We start from the raw sequence: 16,039 nt of genomic DNA, 5'->3' as shown, positions 1-16,039 counted from the left end.
ACCGCAGATGCAGTAAGCACAGAGTTATCACAGTCATGAATGGGAGATGGATCCCAGAATTTTATGATACTCAAACTATGGGGATTCCCTCATAGACCTCTTTGTAACAGCACAGGACACCAAGTGCTCACAATATTGCTCCAAAGCAGAACTGGGACATCCATTCCTTACGAGATGCTCTCCTCATCAAATGGGATGCATCGTTAATATATGTATTCCCCCTGACCGCACTCCTAAACTCACTCATACACAAGATCAAGAGACAAATCCAGAGTCATTCTAATAGCACCTACATGACCCAGACAAACATGGTTTCCGTTCCTGTTAAAGATAGCGGTACGCTCACTTCAAACCCTTCCCCTAATACCTCACCTCTTCTCACAAGATGCGGGGCATGTTCACCATCCTAACCTCATAATACTCCATCTCAAGGCCTGGCTTTTCTCCAAGGCAAAGAGGGGTTGAGACACCCTGTTCATAAATGTAAAGAAGTAAAGTAAAGGAAGTAAAAGACATACTTATGAACAGCCATAGAACGAACGTGTCATAAGCATATGGGTAGCCTAAATTCCTCCTTACCTGTAAGGGGTTAAGAAGCTTAAGTAACCTGGTTGGTACCTGACCAAAGGAACTAATGGGGACAAAAGATACTTTCAGATCTGGTGGGGGGGAGAGGTTTTGTTTTGGGTTCTTTGTTTCTGTGGCTGTTCGCTCTTGGGACTAAGAGAGACTGGACATCAATCCATATTCTCCAAATCTTTCTAAACAAGTCTCTCATATTTCAAACTTGTAAGTAACAGCCAGGCAAGGTGTATTAATTTATCTTTGTTTTCTCAACTTGTGAATTTTCCCTTTGCTAGAGGGAGGTTTATCCCTGATTTGTTGTAACTTTGAAACTAAGGCTAGAGGAGGTTTCTTTGTGCTCTTTGAATTTTCTGCTACTCTGTAAGGTTAACTACCAGCCTAAGTTTACAGAGGTGATTCTTTTACCTTTTTCTCTTTAAATAAAATGCTTCTTTTTAAGAACCTGACTGAATTTTCCATTGTTCTAAGACCCAGGGGTTTGGGTCTGTAGTCCCTTTGTAACCAGTTGGTGAGGATATATACTCAAGCCTTCCCCAGGAAAGGGGGTGTAGGCTTGGGAGAATATTTTGAGGGAATAGGACTCCAAGTGGTCCTTTCCCTGATTATTTGTTAGATCGCTTGGTGGTGGCAGCGATCCCAAGGCAAGAAAGGAATCTGTGCCTTGGGGAAGTTTTAACCTAAGTTGGTAAAAATAAGCTTAGGGGGTCTTTCATGCGGGTCTCCACATCTGTAACCCAGAGTTCAGAGTGGGAAAGGAACCCTGACAGAGCATGAGAAAGACGCATATATGCATAAGTGGAAACGGTTCAGCACTTGGTGCCAAGATAAACAGATCTTATCAACATCCTCCCCTTTACCAAGAGTACTGGATTACATATAAAAACTGGCTGTCCACAAGCTCCATCAAGGTACACTTGGTGGTGATCACAGCTTTCCATAATGTGGATGGGGTCACCATATTCACCCACCCAACAACTAAACGTTTCCTCAAGGGCATTGAGAACACTTATCCAGAAATAAGAAACCCACCTTCTACGTGGTAGCTCAACCTCATCTTTCGCGAACTTATGGGAAAACTGTTTGAGCTGCTTGCCACCTGCTCACTACTCCACCTATCTAAGAAGGTGGCTTTCCTCATCGCCATCACATCCGCCAGATGGATGAAGGAACTAGGTACCCTAATGCCTCCCCCGCCCCCCATACACAACTTTTTTTAAAGACAAAGTTACCTTAAGACTACATCCCAAATTCCTACCCAAGGTTGCCTCCCCCTTTCATCTGAATCAGCCCATTTACTTACCTATGTTTTTTCCAAAACCACATGCAGACAAAAGAGAGGCATCACTCCACACACTGGACATTAGAAAAGCATCAGCTTTCTACATTGAAAGAACAAAAGCATTTAGAAAGTCACCAAAACTATTTGTCTCTATAATACGGGAGTTCTGAAACTGGGGGTCGGGACCCATCAGTGGGTTGTGAGATTATATGGGGGATCGCGAGCTGTCAGCATCCACTCCAAACCCCACTTTGCCTCCCGCATTTATAATGGTGTTAAATGTATAAACAAGTGTTTTTAATTTATATGGGGGGGTCGCACTCAGAGGCTTCCTATGTGAAAGGCGTCACCAATACAATAATTTAAGAGCCACTTCTATAATAGAACGTTCAATGGATATCAAGATGCATCCACCTTTATCAAAAACTTCGTTTACAAGCCCCAGTGGGCATCCACATACGCTATACCAGAGCACTTTCAGCATCCGTAGCTTTTCTCAATGATGTCCCTGTTATCAACATTTGCAGAGCAGTAACTTGGGCATCAGCCCACTGTGGCATTATACTCCACATTCTTCACAGAGATATGGTTATGTTATGATTATGGCATAACTAAGATGTGTTTTATGCAAGATGGGTCATGAGATGTCATTGGAAAGATTGATTGATTATCCTATTTGTATGCATGTATCATTTTTGTATCTGAAGTTAGGAATATTGTCTATGCATCTATTACAGATACGTTTACACCTGGGGAATGCCTACTAGGCAGAATGCAATCCGTCTAGGTGTCTCACTGGGAAGGGCCATTAGGGAGAACAGTAGGTCTTAGAAGATGCTAATCACCCACGGAGAAGTCTTCCTGGGGACATTACAAACAGCCTCTGAATTATGGCTGTAGGGTCATTTGACCAAATCACCTGGTGTTGGACTCATGATAATACTAGTATTTTTCCACTGACCAGAGGTGGGGATCGCTGGAAAACAAAAGATTCCCACCATATGCAAAGAACTATTTAAGAGAGTGACATCATCGTGGGCCACTCTTCACTAACTCTTGCCCAAGAAAGAAGGCTGCTGGAAACACCTGAGAAGCAAGAGACTAAGTTGGGTGGGGAGGGCTGAGCCCAGGCTAGAGGATGTCTGGCCTGTAAAAGGAATATCTGGAGTTTTAAGCTGCAAGCAAGGGCAGCTTACCTTCAAGAATCTCTGCAATCTGCCTAGACCAACATTTAGGGTGAGAATTTTCTGCTTATAAGCTTAGATTGTGTGTTGGTTTTATTTGCCAGGTAGTCTGCTTTGATCTGTTTGCTATCCCTTATAATCACTTAATTTATCTTGTGTAGTTAATAAACTTACGTTTGTTTTATCTAAAACCAGTGTGTGTAAAAATTCTTACTTGGGGCAGAAAGCTGTGTATATCCCTCTTCACGGTGAGGGAGGGGGTGAATTTCATGAGCTTACACTGTACAGTTCTCTGTGCAGTGCAAGACCGTATAATTCTGGGTTTATCCCCTAGAAGAGGGGGTGTGCACTTGGGCAATTCCTTAACTGAGCCTTCTCAGGCAGAGCTAATTTCAGTGTTCGTGTGTTTCTGCAGCTGGGTGCGTCTCTACTTCTGTGCTGGTGAAAGTGTGAGACTGGGAGCGTGTCTGCAGTTGGTCACAGCATTACAGGGTGAAAGGGAGCCCAGGCTGGTGGGTCAGGTGGGCTCAGTGGTATCCCAGTCCCAGGTGGCACCCTGGAGGTGGGGAACCCGTCACACCCACATATTCATGAAATACTGCTATAGAGCAACAGCCAATATCGGATGCTTGCTTTAGACTCATGTTATCCACCATCAGTAACGCATCTCCAAAGCCCCTCCCTTCCACAGAGGGGCAGTGCTCAACAGTCACCTGAAATGGAGCACCCACAGGGACACTCCGCAAAGAAGAGGTTACTCACCTGGTGCAGTAACTGAAGTTCTTTGAGATGGTTGTCTCTGTGGGTGTTCCACTACCCTTACTCCTTCCCTCTGCTTCGGAGTTTCACATAGATTCTCCGCAGTAGAGAAGGAACCAAGGGGTGATTGATCATGCAGCGCTATGTAACCACCTGGAGTGGCACGTGACGGCACATGTGCGACCCAACCAGGCACTGCTGCCACAAATCTCCAATTACAAGCTAGGGCGCATAGACACCTAAAGTGGAGCATCCACAAGGATAACCGTCTCGAAGAACCTCAGTTACTGCACCAGATGAGTAACCTTCTCTTAATCATTTTATTAACTCTTTACAAGAGGAATTTCTATAGTGTGTGTGACTGGTTTTGTATTAGCTTGTATCTTAAAAATCTAATTTAGATTGCTGACATTAAGGGTTTTAAATCTGACATTTCTGTTTTTTCCTACTGTGATAGACTCTCCTGGGAAAGTGTGTCTTTCACCTGTAAGATCAACACCAGAGAACTCCAGTGAATCAGGAAAGGAGGAGAGAGGAGATCTGATAAAATTTTACAATGCAGTCTATGTAGGAAGAGTAAAATCATTTGCACTCAAGTATGATGTCACAAACCAGGATCATGTAGTAAGTAACATAATTCTAATTTTGGATATGTCTAATAGTGTGCATGGATGCTTAGTGGTAGTTTTCTTGACTTTTAGACATAAAATGTCAGCGTTTAAAAACTCACACTGTTGCTATCACTGCCCTGTAGATCATAAACTTTGTAGTTTATATATGTCTAAACCCACCCTCTGACACTCAGCATGAAGTGGATCCACCTCATCATCTGATTGTGTTTGTTTCTACATGGTTGCATAAAGAAAATAATCATAGTCTGGGCTATAACATACTACAGCAGCAAGATTGCATGTCTGTCCTGCTAATAGGCTATCCATTGAAATGGAGCAGAAACTGATGAATGGGTGCCATATTAATATGGGAAACTGAGTCACATTTAAGTGCCCCTCAGTTCATCCATGTGAAACAGTTGAAAAATAAAATAGTTTCTTTTGTGATTGCCAGGCTGAATACTGAATTGGAATATTAGAATGTAACTGTAACCTGGAACAGAAGGCCCAAAAGGACACACTGATAAAAATGGATGTGCGTTTCATTTATTTATGAAGTTAATTCTTTAATGTGCATCTGGTAAATTCCTACAGGCAAACTGTGTGTGCACCATTTTTTTTTAAGGTGGAAGCCCCTCCACTTTCCCCATTCCCCTACGTTAAACAGCAGCCAGTGTCTCCTCGGCGGATATCCCAGCAACACTCTGTTTATGTTTCACCACACAAGAATGGTGCCTGCCTGACACCTCAGACTGCTCTACTATACAAGTTTAATGGGAGCCCTTCTAAGGTAAGTTTCAGAGTAGCAGCCGTGTTAGTCTGTATTCACAAAAAGAAAAGGAGTACTTGTGGCACCTTAGAGACGAACAAATTTATTTGAGCATAAGCTTTCGTGAGCTACAGCTCACTTCATCAGATGCATCCGATGAAGTGAGCTGTAGCTCACGAAAGCTCATGCTCAGATAAATTTGTTCATCTCTAAGGTGCCACAAGTACTCCTTTTCTTCTAAGGTAAGACATTCACATAAGACTTTTAGTGATTGCAAAGCTTAAAGATTTCTCCCTCTTCCAAATTTCTGTCTGGCTTTGGGGTTTTTCATAAGAGAGTGCTGCAAAGACTTTCTTCAAACTGGTCTTGCAGTTCCTGAAGTAAAGGATAAAACACTTAGTGCTTCTCAGATGGAAGGTGCTGTGTTCGTCCAGAGTAGGAATACTGTTTTCAGACCATGTTGAAAACCGAGAGTCATACTGAGTAATTATAGTGGCTTGAATATTTGTTTTTAATTATAAATCTCCTCTTATTGATAGAGTTTGAAGGACATCAACAATATGATAAAACAAGGTGAACACAGGAGTAAGAAGCGAGCAATTACAATTGACAGTGACAGTGAGTCTCCAGCAAAACGACTCTGCCAGGAAAATGATGATGTCTTACTAAAACGTCTTCAGGATGTTGTCAGTGAAAGAGCAAATCACTAACAGCTACAAGGGACTGAAGCCTCCAGAGTTCATCATACCTGGGACACAGTTTTTCCATCTTTCCAGCTGTAGTGTGTGCAGACAGTTTACTAATGTGTAAAATTGTACTGTCACCTGACTTCAGTAGGAATGCAAAAAGGAAGTGTTAAGGACTGAACTGTGGGGAATTAGAGGCAATGATCACATTAACTTTATTGCTGTCAGGCGTGCTATGAAACTATCTGCTGATTAGCATGTTGAAATGGTTCTTTGAGCCATGTCAGATATTCACCTCTAATCTTCTAGTTTAGTGGTTTTGCTTTGAGCATGAGGGCCAGCTCCTAGTTTCAGTGGTTCTGTTTTTGAAATTGAATTGACTGGATGTAGGAAAGCAGAAGGGGCAATCACTATACTCAGCGTTTGCGGATCTGTTTGCAGGGAAACACCTCAAGTGCCTTTTTGTTTTTACATGAAGATTATAGAATCTTATGCATTACTTTAATGTGGATGGATCAGGAGACAACTTTTGTTTTACTACATTAAGGGTTAGATAAACCCATCTGTTCTTCGTTCTGCATTCTATATTACGTGAAAAAAGTCACCTTTTATGAAAGACTTGATAATGTGATTCGACCAGGGTTAATTTTTGGCTTTTGTAGCTTAGTGTAACTGGTAAAATGCTGTTCTCCAGCTATTTTCAGGATGTCAACTAAAGTGAATGTTGTGACATGGATTAAGTATGTTTCTTATGGTTTGGGACAGAAATCAGCAAGTACAACTGCAGAGGCATAAATTGAATGCACACTTATTCTAGAGTGTTGGGGATATGTTTCTAGGAGCCTCTTCTGAATTCAGCTTCCTCCAGAGCAGTGAATGCTGCCACTGGCAGCAGATCTGAAGCACTCCTTCCTTCTGCACGCAGCCTCTGCAGCACTAAATATTCATAGATACTGTATCTTAACTGAAAAAGGTTCGCGTGTATCAATAATGGTTAAACAGTTCTGGGCTTTGGCCATCAGTTACTGCTGTCACAATGTGTGATGATTCACTTAATGAACTTAAAAATTTCTTTTTTTTAGGATTTTTATATTTTTTTCTGACCCATGTACCCTCCTATGTTGTGTAGTATCTACACAGATTGTAAGCCCGAACAGATGAGGCATGTTTGTACATTTTTTTTTTTTGTAGCTATTACAGACGTGTAGCTTTAGATTTGTTCCAATGGCAATGTGTAAAATTCCAGCAAAACTCCTACATCTTAAATGTTAGAGAGAATTTTGATAGGATTGTTTTATCAAGATGAAGAAAACTTAATGTTTATATAATACTGTTTATAAGCAGTAGTCTAATTTTAACAGTTGAGATTTTTTTTAAAGCTTAGAGCCATAAGGTAATTCTGTGTTGTACTTTTCTGTTCAAAGTTGCTATAAGCATCTTATACTTATAAACTTGAACTGTCTTTTTAATGGACAACTCTTTTCTAGAGCTCTGACTATTTTACTTAGCTTTTATTAGCTTGGTTATTGAGCACGCCAGGATTTGATGCATCATAATTTTCAGTGGAAGGAAGAAGTTATGTCACATGTTACAGTCTCACTGAATTAATCTGGTAACAGAACTGGAAATCTGGTGGATGAAATTGATTATAAGGGAGAGCACTTTGGTTTACATATTCACCTTGGTAATCAGCAGTAAAGGGAAAGTTCACAAGTCCCGTAAGGTTTTGATTAACTTTTTGAAGGCTGCCATTGTTTTGACTGCTCTGAAAAACGTATTTTGCCTTTTGAAAATGAAGACTGCAGTCTTATAAAGTGGCATAACAAAAGATATACTAATCTTAGCTCAGATTACAGTTAACTCCTTTTAAATATGTGATAACATTAACAGTTGAAAAAACACATAATACCAACTTCCAGTCTTGAGTTACTGACAAGATGCATTTGTGCATAGGTAATCATGGTCCTGAGCACAGCCCTGGAAAACCTACCTTATTGTGGAAAGAGATCTTGAATTAGACTTCACGTAAATGGAGCCAGTTGTGCTTGAATCTCTGCATGAGGGTTATATTCCTCAAGAAAACTAGGCTAGGATAGTCTGTTGGACAGTAAAGCTGTCACTCAGCAGTATTGGATGATGCAATAATTTAGTCACTTGGTTTTAATTTCTCATCATGTGTAAACCTATTTTATTTCTTAAGAGGTATGCCCTGCAGACTGTTTCAGTTTCTCTGATCTTGAATTAAAATAATGGTTCTGAAATTTGTTTGTTATGATTAGGTTTAATGTTTTTTATTAAAACTTAAAGTATTAGTTGGATTTTTAATTCCTTTTCATAATAAATTTGACCCAGAATAGATGCTAATGTTGATAGAGCAAAGTAAATTTTCGACTTGAACAGTTTGCCAAGCTGTTAGGTTTTAAAGTTTTGTTATGGTTTAAAAGTGCCTTCATTTGTAAATATGTATTTTACCATAAAAAGTTCTTTAAAACTGTGTGATGACTGACATTGTCTGTCTGTCTAGTAATTTACACCTGCTTTCCAGAGTCTAATTATATCTCTCTGACAAATGGGTAAATGTTCAGGTTCCTCTGTATGCAGTTATCTCTCCAGATTTTCTTTCCATATTTTTCCAGATTGCTTGTACTTCAGTCAATAAATGTACCATCTCAAAGAGCAAGTATAATGCTCCTGCCTGAGTGACAGAGAGAAACTAAGTTTAAGACAGTTGGTGGAACAAAATGGACACCGTGTAGAATCAAGCGCGTGGGTTTATTACACACAGCACTGGTGGAGTGTCACCTTGCTTATTGGGCTCAGAGACACTGCCAATCAATTGATTACAGTGGATTATATGGATTTTCCGTGGGCGGAGAAAAGTAACTAGGTCTAGCAGCAAGACAAGATAAGCACAGTAGCCAATAGTCAAAGATTACATAATATAATCATGGTTTCAAGTTAACAAGTAACGTACAATTAGTACTTCAAACAATGTATAAGTGTATTAGTATAAAATATATATGTTGAATTCTGATTTGGGGTCCACAGGAATGAAGTATCTCCTCTAATTGTCCAACAGATACATACCTGGGGGGTTAAAACAGGAAAACAGTGAAAAGTATATGGTGATAGAAATTGTTTTTCAGTTGCTCATTTGTGTTTCTAAGGCAGGCACTGGTAGTTGCTTGGGAGGAGGGGTGTGCCTCTGTGAGAGGGAGGATGTCATATCTCATCCTGACATGTTTGAACCTTTTCCATAAACTCAAGGTTGATGTGTGGGAAGGTATCTCTTCCTACAGAAGAAACAGGGCCCCTTTCATTCCTTTGGTCTGTTTGCAGCTTCAAATAAAGACACCAGTTATGGCTCCCCACCTGGCATTTTGCTGACCAAGCTTATTTTAGCAAAAAGCAAGGTTGTCTTTTGTTTGTTCTGCTTCTCTTAGCTAATATTGTTTACTATTTGCTAGGCCTCCAGCCTCTTGACCAAACTCTGGACTTTGGGCCTGTAAAAAGAGCTGACATAGTCTATACATAAACAGCATATGGATTTTGGCCTTTGAACAATAGTAAAAAGGTGAAATGTTAGAATTAAAAAAAAAATCCTGTAGTTTTCAGTGGCCTTGCATATACTAGGAAAATTGCCTTTGAATCATGCTTTCTGTAAGTAATGTTATGCTTAAATTGGCTTTATTTACTTCAGCAACTAAAACCCTGGGTACTATGTTTGACATCTGTCAACCACAGATCAATTTGCCTGTGTAGACAGGGCCTGTGAGTAAAATAATGCCAAATAGATGGCAGCAGGGAATAAGAATGAGAAAAGGATGCAGTGTTTAAGTTCTGAGAACTGTTTAAATTCATTTTACTGACAGATTTTTGTCCCCCAACAGACAAAAGCCAAGCAGATTATTTTGCTTAATTTCCTTTCCTACAATTATCAAGTTACTAGAATGTAAATAATTTATCTTGATCTTTAAAATATTGCTCAGTGGAATTGTCACATGTACTACACACAAGCTTCCTCAAGAGTCATTCTAAACAATTTGAGAGATATGACAAAACTATCAAGATTCAGTTTCTATATGGATACAGCACTTAATACTGAATTGAACACGTTCCAGGTGAGGTGTACCATGCCAGTAGTCTCTCATTTCTTATACATCCTCACATTTTGTTTGCTGTTGATTGCTATTGCACACTTAGAAAGGTTTTCATTAAGCAGACCAGGTCTCTTACTGAGCTGATAGTTAATTTAGAACATCCTATAAGGTGTTTAAGAGGTTCCGATTATTCCCTACAATGTGCATTACTTGGCATCAGAATTGAATTTAATCTCCCATCGTGCTGCCATTCACTTGGCTTAGTTAGATCTTGGTGAAGCTCTTCACACCCCTCTCCGGTCTTGACTAGCCCAAATAATTTTGTCGTCTGCAAATGTGGCTATCCTCTTCCATATTGTTAGTAAATATATTGAATAGCCTAGTACAGACCTTTGAAGCAGCTGCAGTTAACCTTCTGCCATGATGAAAATTGACCATTTCTTCTGACCTACTTCTTTTCTGCTTGTCGCCAGTTTCTGATCCATGACAATACTTTGGCTGTCATACCTTGAGTACTTAGGCCCAAATTCACAAAGGAATTTAGGCATTGCCATGGTAGGCATCACAATGCCTAACTTTTAGGCACTTAGAAAATCACAGAAACAACATTGCAATTCACAAAGCCTGAGTTAGACGCCTACGCTCCTTATACCATGAATGGGGAGAGATAGGTATCTTAGATTGATACACAAAAGCCAGCAGGCTAGATACGGGGAAACCAAGGTAGCCAATTGTCAAGGCCCTTTGTTTTAGTTTATTTTGTTTAAAATTTCCTGTAAATTTCTCAGTGTTCATTACAACATTTTTTAAAAGGGTGAGAATTGGTGCAAAAAGTTAACTTCACATTTTTCAGGGTAAATATCAGGGCTAATACTGTGGGATGGGAGGATACGGGGGGCGGGGGGGGGGGGAAAGAGTACTTCTGATCAGGCTCTCCATTCGGGAAGATGAAATGGTGGCTTGGCAGCCCAGGTTACCAAGCTGCCATCTCCTTCCAGAGGGTCTGTCCAAGATACATAGCTGTCATCTCTCCTGGAGTGTGGAGCTGGGTCTTGGGAGTTCTGCTACTTTTTTCTAGAACTCAAGCACTGGTGTGTGTGTGTGTGTCTTCCACTACATTGCCTTATTTTAAACAGCTAGCCTTGTATTTACAGTCAGACTAATTTATTAACAACAAACACCTATCTAATGTAATCTATTGGATTTGCTTAACAATCAGTATTTTCATTTAGTTTAATGGTCCAAATTGTGGGTGAAAATTGCTAAAAACTAAGTAATAGCTATTGTAAACCCTGGGAATGTTTTGGTAAAAACCTAAAATGGAAGGGCCTTGGCCCTGTGAGAGGCTGACCAAAGGGGAGTGTCCTAAGTCCCACTCCTCTCTGAGATAGGTACAGGCTGCAGAGAGGTGCGTATCTGCTAGCAACCCATGAGTGAGAACCCTCCTCCTGGAGTCAGGTGGCTTGGCATTTATTTAAGAATAATAAGGCAGATGTCTACCTCCCCCAAACGAGGGGATTGGGGGGAAGAAGTAGTGCTGCCTACCTTGTAACTTCCAACCCCTAGGGTACAGCACTCATGCATTGTGAAATAGCCACGTTCAAGTCACCTCTCCCTGCCAGAGAAACAGCTTCCATAAGAGAGACTGAGGGAGACTAAGTTTTAGCCACTTCCATTTTGTTTGACATAGGTATGTGAAACACATGTGGTTTACAGGGAAAAGACTGATTCTTACTCGAGTGCTGTCCCTGAGGGTGCTCCACTCCAGGTGACAGTGCGTCCCAGCACTGTTGATCGGAGATCTTCAGTAGCAGTACCTGGTCGGGAAATGCACTCAGCTGCTGTCTCGCAGCATTGTTAGAGTCTGCCTGAGCACACGCCCCCCGGACCTCCCTCAGTTCCTTCTCAACCATCCTCAGCTGAAGACAGGACTCGGGGCAGTACTGATCCTCTTCCCTGGTAACTGAAGGAAATAAGTACAAAGACATAGAAATAGTTAGTTAGAAACATCCCAGTTATTTCCCTTCCTTTAGAATAGTTGACTAGACTTTGTCTCCTGTTGAGACACTCTGCCCAGGCATTACTCGTACAATAATGCCAGGGTCTTCAGGATTCAAGAAATGTGACTCCTGTCAGGAGCCTATGCCATGGTCCAACGGACACTCACGCTGCGTGAAGTGCCTTGGCAAGACACACGTCCCTGCCAAGTGTGTCCATTGTAATAGCCTGAAAACAAGGGCTCGTCATTACAGAGACCTGCGGTTGAAAATACTCCTGATGGAGAAATACCTACAGCCGCTTATGGAGATGGGCAATAGCAAACCCTCTCCCTCATGCTCCCCAGCCAGGTCAGAACCAGTTGGGAGCACAGCTTCACCCTCTCAAGCGAAAAGGCAGGAAGCCCAACAGTCTCCGTGCAGAGACTTTCAAAACAGTAAAGGGTCTCTTGCGAGATCCTTGCCCTCTGTGCTGACAGCGACAAAGGCAGGCACCTCCAACCATCCCAGCACCTCTGCCATGGCTCTCGCACAGCGCAGAGGCAGGAACTCAACTTCCCATAGCGGGAAGGTCTCCTTGGCACCAAAAATAGACCCGATGCCGACAAGAATGTCAGCGCTGAGCCTGCCTATCACTCCAGCAGCAACAGTGGACCTCCCGCAGGGCACCTACAAACGGCCCGCGGCACCCGCGAAAGCAAAGCAGAAGTCAGTACATGCTTTGATCACAAACCCCGCTTGGCTGGATCGCAGCGCAGAGAGCAGCAACAATTCTTAAATCAGGACGACATCTCAGTGGCCCCTGAGCCTGATTCTCCGCTCCTTGACACACAGCGCTCACTGTTTGACCAGCCGCTCTCCCCACCTGACCTTTCTACCTTCACTGACAGCAAGCCCGATATGCAGCATGAGGCAGAGTTCTCCCCACCTGCCTCTCCTCCTCCACCTCAGGACACGGCTCACAAGCACCAGCCTCAGTTTCCCTACTTCATCCCCCGTGGGTGAGACCTCAATTCTCTTATCCTATGCCTGGGCTTCAGTGGTACCCTTGGCCAGCTCCTGCTGCCACTCGTTTTTGTGGTTCTTCCACCAGACCACAAGCCTGTTCTGTGCCTCTATCTCCAGCTCCATCTTGAACCCGCCCTGAAGAGATGGACTATGAACCATACCCTAATTCACTGACTCCTAACTATCCATCAGCTCCAGATGGAGCCCTCATGCCGCTGCCTCCACAAAACGTGGACGAATTTAAACAATTTCAGGAACTTTTCAAAAGGGTGGCAGTCAGGACATCCCTTTAGAGGAGGTCCAGGAGTCACAACACGGACTCCTCAAAATCCTCCAACCCTCTGCGCCCTCAAAGATCGCACTCCCCATAAATGAAGCACTCCTGGAACCAGCTGACACCCTTTGGCAGACCCCAGCCTCTATCCCAGCAACTTGCAAAAAGGCTGAACGTAAATATTATGTTCCTGCTAAGAAGGTAGACTTTATAGAATCATAGAATATCAATATAGAATATGGAAGGGACCTCAGGAGGTCATCTAGTCCAACCCCCTGCTCAAAGCAGGACCAATCCCCAACTAAATCATCCCAGCCAGGGCTTTGTCAAACCTGACCTTAAAAATATCTAAGGAAGGAGATTCCACCACCTCCCTAGGTAACGCACTCCAGTGTTTCACCACCCTCCTAGTGAAAAAGTTTTTCCTAATATCCAACCTAAACCTTCCCCACTACAACTTGAGACCATTACTCCTTGTTCTGTCATCAGCTATCACTGAAAACAGTCTAGATCCATCCTCTTTGGAACCCCCTTTCAGGTAGTTGAAAGCAGCTATCAAATCCCCCCTCATTCTTCTCTTCTGCAGACTAAACAATCCCAGTTCCCTCAGCCTCTCCTCATAAGTCATGCGTTCCACTCCCCTAATCATTTTTGTTGCCCTCTGCTGGACTCTTTCCAATTCTTCCACATCCTTGTAGTGTGGGGCCCAAAACTGGACACAGTACTCCACATGAGGCCTCACCAATGTCGAATAGAGGGGAATGATCACATCCCTCTATCTGCTGGCAATGCCCCTACATATACATCCCAAAATGCCATTGCCTTCTTGGCACACTGTAGACTCATATCCAGCTTCTCATGCACTGTTACTCCTAGGTCCTTTTCTGCTGAACTGCTGCCGAGCCATTCGGTTCCTAGTCTGTTGCGGTGCATGGGATTCTTCCGTCCTAAGTGCAGGACTCTGCACTTGTCCTTGTTGAACCTCATCAGATTTCTTTTGGCCCAATCCTCTAATTTGTCTAGGTCCCTCTGTATCCTATCCCTACCCTCCAGCATATCTACCTCTCCTCCCAGTTTAGTGTCATCTGCAAACTTGCTGAGGGTGCAATCCACACCATCCTTCAGATCATTTATGAAGATATTGAACAAAACCGGCCCGAGGACCGACCCTTGGGGCACTCCACTTGATACCGGCTGCCAACTAGACATGGAGCCATTGATCACTACCCGTTGAGCTCGACAATCTAGCCAGCTTTCTATCCAACTTACAGTCCATTCATCCAGCCCATACTTCTTTAACTTGCTGGCAAGAATACTGTGGGAGACCGTGTCAAAAGCTTTGCTAAAGTCAAGGAACAACACATCCACCATTTTCCCCTCATCCACAAAGCCAGTTATCTCGTCATAGAAGGCAATTAGATTAGTCAGGCATGATTTGCCCTTGGTGAATCCATGGTGACTGTTCCTGATCACTTTCCTCTCCTCTAAGTGCTTCAGAACTGATTCCTTGAGGACCTGCTCCATGATTTTTCCAGGGACTGAGGTGAGGCTGACTGGCCTGTAGTTCCCAGGATCCTCCTCCTTCCCTTTTTTAAAGATGGGCACTACATTAGCCTTTTTCCAGTCGTCCAGGACCTCCCCCGATCGCCATGAGTTTTCAAAGATAATGGCCAATGGCTCTGCAATCACATCCGCCAACTCCTTTAGCACTCTCGGATGCAGCGCATCCGGCCCCATGGATTTGTGCTCATCCAGCTTTTCTAAATAGTCCCGAACCACTTCTTTCTCCACAGAGGGCTGGTCACCTCCTCCCCATGCTGTGCTGCCCAGTGCAGTAGTCTGGGAGCTGACCTTGTTTGTGAAGACAGAGGCAAAAAAAGCATTGAGTACATTAGCTTTTTCCACATCCTCTGTCACTAGGTTGCCTCCCTCATTCAGTAAGAGGCCCACACTTACCTTGACTTTCTTCTTGTTGCTAACATACCTGAAGAAACCCTTCTTGTTACTCTTAACATCTCTTGCTAGCTGCAACTCCAGGTGTGATTTGGCCTTCCTGATTTCACTCCTGCATGCCCGAGCAATATTTTTATACTCTTCCCTGGTCATTTGTCCAATCTTCCACTTCTTGTAAGCTTCTTTTTTGTGTTTAAGATCAGCAAGGATTTCACTGTTAAGCCAAGCTGGTCGCCTGCCATATTTACTATTCTTTCTACACATCGGGATGGTTTGTCCCTGTAACCTCAATAAGGATTCTTTAAAATACAGCCAGCTCTCCTGGACTCCTTTCCCTCTCATGTTATTCTCCCAGGGGATCCTGCCCATCAGTTCCTTTCTTATTTAAAACTCCTTATTTTCTCATCCACAGCCTAATTCTCTTGTAATGGATGTGGTGACACACAGGATGAAACAGCCACAGTGTCGGCCCACCCCGCAGGACGAGGACCTCAAAAGCCTTGACCTCTTGGGCCGCAAGGTTTATACCTCCTACACTTCGCAATTCAGAATCGCAAACTATTTCACCCTACTTGCAAGCTACGACTTGGACAATTACAATAAGCTCTTTGATTTTACCTCCCATATCCCAGAGGACAGGAGAGCAGACTAAGTCAGTCCTGGTCGAGGGCCAATTGATGTCCAGAACAGCCCTACAAGCATCTATTGACATGGCCGACACAGCAGCCCGCACTACCGCAACTGCAGTGATTATGTGCAGATCTTCCTGGCTTTCTGCATCCAGTATCCCCAAAGACCTGCAGACTGAAGTGGAGGACCTATCTTTGATAAAGA

The 16,039-nt window shown here is 42.9% G+C and overlaps 1 protein-coding gene across 5 annotated transcripts in view; it reads left to right on the top strand.

Annotated features, from left to right (window-relative positions):
* The window catches only part of RBL1 (RB transcriptional corepressor like 1), an 80,997-nt gene extending 73,848 nt beyond the window's left edge, over nt 1-7,149 (top strand). Inside the window, exons 19-21 of one of the 5 annotated variants that reach the window (XM_084645912.1) lie at nt 4,265-4,431; nt 5,044-5,208; nt 5,727-7,149. In XM_084645912.1, coding sequence (XP_084502038.1) covers nt 4,265-4,431; nt 5,044-5,208; nt 5,727-5,897 — 503 coding nt within the window. In that variant the 3' untranslated portion in view covers nt 5,898-7,149. Of the gene's footprint in view, nt 1-2,601; nt 4,219-4,264; nt 4,432-5,043; nt 5,209-5,726 lie in introns of those variants that run through there. The other 4 variants (XM_084645911.1, XM_084645915.1, XM_084645916.1 and 1 more) reach the window with 4 other exon arrangements.
* The last annotated feature ends 8,890 nt before the right edge of the window (nt 7,150-16,039 follow it).

Source organism: Lepidochelys olivacea (genome assembly GCF_965140295.1).
Source record: "Lepidochelys olivacea isolate rLepOli2 genome assembly, chromosome: 13".
In the NCBI taxonomy this organism is placed as follows: domain Eukaryota; kingdom Metazoa; phylum Chordata; order Testudines; family Cheloniidae; genus Lepidochelys; species Lepidochelys olivacea.
This window is presented reverse-complemented; position numbering and strand designations above follow the sequence as displayed.